Genomic DNA, 6,000 nt, shown 5'->3' on the forward strand with positions numbered 1-6,000 from the left:
CTTAGATTTCTGTTCTGCGTATCCATTGTAGTTCACCGATTCTAATTTTCAATGTTTTTATTATTTCCTTAGTCATCTTTGCCTTTAAATTTGTCTGTTGCCTTGTATCCATTTGCTGTCTTTGCTCTATTTGTTTTCCTTTTCCCTTGCCTTTCCTTGTTTTTTTTCTTTCTAGATCCATTTTAGTTTCTGATCCCATTTCGTAACCTTTTCCCTTTATTTGCCTAATATCCACTGATTTTATTTGTTCCTTCTGTGCCTGCTTTTGTTCCATTTGCCACTCCTAATTTTTTTCATTATTTATATTGAAGCTGCTAAATGAGCGTTACCAAGTGAACAAATGTTTAAAACTACTGACTTTCATGGCAACCATATGCTCAGTCTGTAGAAGAATCAAGGTGAAAAACAAATGCATCTACTGACCCTCAGATACTTCTCCAAACTAACTCTTTCTTCCCTAATCTAAGAAGTCGTAAATAGTGATGGACCACGAGGCATTTTTGCAGAGACAGCCACCAGCAAGGGGAAGAGAAAGATAACCGGGTGATGATAACAAAAGGAGTGCCAGTGCCGAAGCGAGCAGAATCCAGGAGTTCATCCAGCAGATAACTGAGGAAGACCATCAGAAGGACCCCCTAGAGGAAGCAAGTGACCACCGCAGCGACTGCAAAAATGTGAAATAGATGCAATTCCTGTGAAGTGATGAACTGTAAAGATGTTTAAATAGGCACGTTTATAGCAAATAACCCCTTGAAAAGTGTCGAATGTTCACGTTTTGACATATAAAAGAAGCATAGTTCAGTCTTTCCGCACGCACGTTTGGCGGAAGGATCCTCCAAGCATCCGGCGCCACATTAAAGAATACCTGCTTCATAACAGCCCTGTTGTTACCGAGTCTTTATTTGGTATTGGCATTTGGGAATATACTTGGTTCCATACAACAGGAATTTGAATCCCTTTTACAATAAGCTGGCTGCTAAGTTCAGAACATTCTGGCAGCTCTAGTATCAGCCGGTGAGTTCTGCAGTATACAGAACTGTCTTTGGTATGTTAACATTAGTTGTAATTTGGCTTTTGACTACTCGTGTTCTGTTCACTGGATTATAGTTGTCCTGCAGTATCGATTGTCAAGATTGATGTGGATATCAGTCAGAGTCTAAGCCCAGCCGCCCCCGGCCCCTCTGACACCCCATGACAAGCTGGAACACAGGGGGACTTATTTTCTACCAAAATTGCCTTGCCTTCTAACAATTATTGTGGGTAATGTAACTGAAGATGCACCGCCCCACCACCTCCAGGGCTTTGACAGAGTGCCCGCCTTACGGCCCGTTAGTGCAGCTCCACAGCCGCGCGCTGCAGCGTCGACCCTGACAATTTACCCGATGCCTTCGCTCCGTGGCGAAGAGCCGGTACCGCAGCCCCTGTCGATGGCCGATAGCCGGTAGCGCCATCCCGTGGCGAAGAGCCGGAACGGCCGCGCCCGGTAATAGCTGGTGCTCGGTACCGCCGCCATGTGGACAAACTGCGGTCCTGCGACCCGAGACACGCGCATGCGCAGTGACGCCCGTGACAGCGCTGCAGCTGCGCATGCGCAGCGGCGCCTGTAACACCAGCAGCAGGGATCTTTTCAGCTATATTTTGTAAATTATTAGGGTTACAGCTCTATTAGCAATGGCATTTGGTTTAATTGTATACGCACTAGCAGACAGAGCGTAAATTTAGGGTTAAAAGGAGCGAATTTGAGTACAATTTAGAGAGATAGCTCAGTCCTCCGAACCACTATCGTACGGTCCGGAAGTCCTCCGGAGCGTGTAAGCGACTGTCAGTCCTCCGGAAGTCACACTCTACGGGCCGAAAGACCCTCCTAGCGCCCGGAAGCGACCCTCCGTCCTCCGGAAGTGACGGTTTACGTTGCGGAAGTCCTCCAGACCCCGGAAGCGACTATCAGTTTTCCAGCAGGTGCACTCCATGCGCCGGAAGTCCTCCAAGGACCACTAGTGCTCGTCAGCCCCCAGAACACGCGCTACAAGGACAGTTCCTACCAAAGTAGGAAAAAAGGAGCAAAAAATCTAAAAAAAAAAAAAAAAAAAAAAAAAGAAAAAGGAAACAAATCCCAACCCGAGCTCCCCCTCAGCCCCTGCCACTGCCCGAACAGGTCCATGCTGCAGGGCAGAGTCTATTGCTCCTTTGGCTGGGCAGTTTAGAATTCTGTTAGAATGCCATTGTTCATTTGGCTGCTGTTCTTCTATTTTATGTTTTCCCATGAACTTCTCTGTCTTGTTGATTTGCAATTTTTATGCTAACCCTTTTTTTTACTATCTGTTTTTAAATGTTTGTAACAGCTCGGTGCTATCTCCAGTGGAGATTTTTATGTCTCCATTTCATTTGTTTCTTGCCCCTATTGTAGTTTCTGTGGTGCAAATTGGTGTCTCACAGTCTCCATTCAATTTTCAACATCCTCACTGAGGTTTGGGGGAACTGATGGGGCTTTGTGGCCCAAATCAGGCTTGCAGCACAGTATTCTCAGAAAAAGCCACAAGGCACCATGAAAGGCAGAGAGATCCTACCAGGCTCTACAGAGCCCAGAAAGAACATCATGGCAATCTGGTGTGCAGTAAGGCTTCCTTCCTCTTTTGTGGCCTCTAGCACTTCAGTTTTCTATGTTAATTTTTAATTGTAATAAACCAAAACAACCTACTTCCCTACAGTTTAGTATAACAGCTGTTTCTTTTCTACCTTGACAGCTACTCCTAGACAGCTAAGTTTCAGTCCTTACCCGGTCACAGCGCTGACAGTGGAGGCATATTGGTGCTATAAAAATACTATCATAATTTTCAGGCAGAACAGCTTCTTCTATCCAGCACTCTACACACTAGAAACCTAGGCCTTCTTCACCTGGAAGCTTTTATGACTCCCTGCAGTCTCCCCTCCCCTTTCCCAGGTGTCAGCACTGAGAGCAGTGGGAGGGACCTGGTGTATAAGAGCCACAGGCCCTGGCAAGAGAGCTCATTGGGCTCTTGGGCTGCTATAGAGTAAATTATCTGCTAGTTTTTCAGTTAGAATGCAAACTGAGGTTAAGCTATTCAGAGCAGATGCATTTTGCTCTTAAAATGAGCAAAGATGACTGACTGAGAGCCAACCTTCAGGACTGCTCGAAGTCAAGCGTTTATTAGAATGTACAGTTCAATGGATGTTTTTCAGGTCAGTAATTTTGCATTTCCCATTTGGAGGTATTGAGAGAATTTAACAAAATGCTTTCTCTTTTTTTTTCAGGCGTGTCCCATTTTCTCAAAGATTGACGTGACTGAATGCAATACTTTATCCTTTTCAACCCTTTTGTTTTAAGATGTAGAAGTTGCTGATATCAATCTCTTTAACGGGATGGAAGGTAAAATAATCTCAACAGCGTTACGGTATGTATCTCCTATGCACGTGTCTGCGTTTTTGTGACCTACTGTAGGAGTTCCCGCTCTGTCAGGGAGCCGGACTACGTGATTTTTTGAGGTCTCTTCCGACCCTCATGATTCTGTGAAAGCAGCCAGCAGGGAACGTAGAGCACCTGTCAGTATACAGGAGAACAGCTCTTGTCTTTTTCACATTGCCCAGAACCCTCTGTCACACTCAGAACTTCTTCAGCAGCTTGCAGAAGACTCCTCAGAGATGAATCGACGTCAGAAATTCATTTACTTAGTGCCTTCTGAGCAAGACTCAGAGTCCAGGGGAAGATGGAAGATGAGAAGCACCCACAGACTCCAGTCAGAATAACAGAGTTCCGGGCTGTGACTTCCAAGGACAGGGGTGTCACGCAGGAGCGGGTTTTTTTTCCTGAGAGATCAGAGGAGGAAAAACGCTTTTCAAGTGTGGGGGCCCAAGTGCAGCAAGGGAAGGGAGGTCACAGGGTCTGGGTGTGGAAGGAGCTGAATGGACAGCCACAGCCATTCCCAGAGGATGTGCGGTAGGAGGGGCCGGTTCCAGAGACTCGGCCCATGGGTTCTGTCTGCGGTTTGTGTCTTTTTTTAGATGTCTAAGAGGGAGCCGGTGACTGCAGGAACACGTCAGCTGACGTGGTCAGAATCGACCCTTTGGCCCTGTGAAAGCAAAGTATAGGGAGGGGGAGGTGGGGTTGGGGATTGCAGGTTTGGGGTTTAAAGGGAGCAGAGGGGAGCGGCCATTTGGGAGCCATCTCCTCTGGGCAAGGAAGGGGAGAGGGTCAACTTTTAGCAGGTAGCCAGTGTACACCGGGCCGGGTGGCTCCAGCCTCTGTGTGTCATATACCAGAGTCTGTCTTCTGTGTCTTGGGACTTTCTCGAGTCCCCTAATCCTTTTTGTGCTCAAGGCTCAGATATCATTGCTACTGTCTCAAAGGATGATTCTCAGCATTCTGGTGCCGATCTGGAGCTGCTTTTCTTGCATTAGAAGCTTAAACTTCGGGTTGATTTTTGTCTCTTGAAGTTTTCTTTTGGTCCCGTTCCACAGCATCAGCCACTGCGCTTCCGAATCATCCTTTTTCAGTCTAGTTCCCTTCATCTTCTCGTTCTTCAGTCTCGAAGCCACACTTCTCGTGCATTTATCATCTGTCTGGACAGGAACTTGTCATCCCTGGCTGTTGCTTTTGCCTCTGCGTGCGGCTGCCCTAGAACCTCCTCACTTTACCATCGCAGTCCCACCGGCCTTTTTGCTCAATGGCATTTCCATTTCGGTGTTCTGTCACCGGGACTCGTCTCCTATTTCTGTGTCAGCATCCACGTTCCCTGCAGTGTCGGTCTCAGCACCTGGGCGTCGGGCTCGGAGCCGCTCTGCCCAGGGGACGTGGGGCCCAGCATTAGGGATTTGCTGTAATGCCAGCCTGGAGTTGAGTTCTGAACAGCTTTGTAGAGTGTCGAGCTTTGGAACTGTTTGTCTGTGGTTGGGGTCTTGGGTGATTTGTTTTCTATCTGTTTTCGCAGACGCAGAGAAAAAAGCTGTACTCCAGAGAGTGACCTGAGGATCGAGCGGATCACCGAGAGAAAGTGGGTGATGGCATGGGGAGAGCAAGAAAATGGGGATGGGCAGATGTACCGCTACATAATGCTGTGTTTGTGTTCTGTTTTGAGGGTTCGAAGGCACAAGGCAGCCAGGTAATTGGCACCGGAGAGGACTCGGCCAGGTGAGCAGAGACCAGGGGTCTAAAGCTGCTGTTTTCAGGGGCCATGGGTGATGAAGTTACAAGATTTCCTCATTTGTATCTCGCAGGAGGTCCCCGAGCCTGACGCAGCAGGATGGAATGACCCACGTGGAGGGCTAGAGGCCAAGGTAAAGGAGCCAGAGATTGGGATCCCTGTGGGTTTGTTCAGTATCTCGTTATGTGTTTTAGTTTCTTATTTGTGTTTCTTGCAGATGCTATAAGATGCCTCGGAGAGGTGAAGCCACACACTGAGGAGGAGGCTGAAAAGGTGAGGCAGATGTGATCCCCGTTGGTGTTTAAAACTCTCCTGCTGCAAAGCAGTGAAGCATTTTCCTTGTTTTTCAGGGGCCGTGAGGACAGCCTCCGGAGCTTTCGAGGTGAGCCAGGCCGGTTGCGAGGAGAGTGTCGGGGCCGGTGCTTTTGGAGAAGCGCCACAGTTATTTTCTTTGAGTCTCAGACGCCTAAGGTATGACAGCAGCAGCATTGGACTGTGGAACAAACAGGTAAGCAAACCTCTTGGGCTATCGGGGATGACTGTCAGAGCGGAGGTTGACATCTGTCACCTCCAATGCTCGCCACTTGCCCCATTTGTGGGGTTTCTTTTTATATCTTTGCAGATGCCCAAGAGGAGCGTGGCGCCCGCAGGCAGACCCTGGTTTTAGCGAAGATGGGCTTTAGACTATACGAGAGTTAAGTTGAGGGATGGGATCGGGGAGGGGGAGACGAGGGGCAGACCGTGTCGGACATCGTAAGGTGGGGGTTCTAGGGGAGCAGAGGAGAGAGGCTCTTTGGGAACCATCTGCTTTGGGGAAAGGGAAGGGCTAGGGTGAGCTTTT

The 6,000-nt window shown here is 48.3% G+C and overlaps 1 protein-coding gene across 1 annotated transcript in view; it reads right to left on the reverse strand.

Annotated features, from left to right (window-relative positions):
* The window catches only part of LOC133625384 (leucine-rich repeat-containing protein 14-like), a 31,874-nt gene extending 29,904 nt beyond the window's left edge, over positions 1-1,970 (reverse strand). Inside the window, 2 exon segments of the mRNA XM_061995909.1 lie at positions 1,414-1,601; positions 1,849-1,970. Of these exon segments, the coding sequence (XP_061851893.1) occupies positions 1,414-1,601; positions 1,849-1,970 (310 nt within the window).
* Between the last annotated feature and the right edge of the window lie 4,030 nt (positions 1,971-6,000).

The sequence above is a fragment of the Colius striatus genome, chromosome 4, assembly GCF_028858725.1.
Source record: "Colius striatus isolate bColStr4 chromosome 4, bColStr4.1.hap1, whole genome shotgun sequence".
Taxonomy (NCBI): domain Eukaryota; kingdom Metazoa; phylum Chordata; class Aves; order Coliiformes; family Coliidae; genus Colius; species Colius striatus.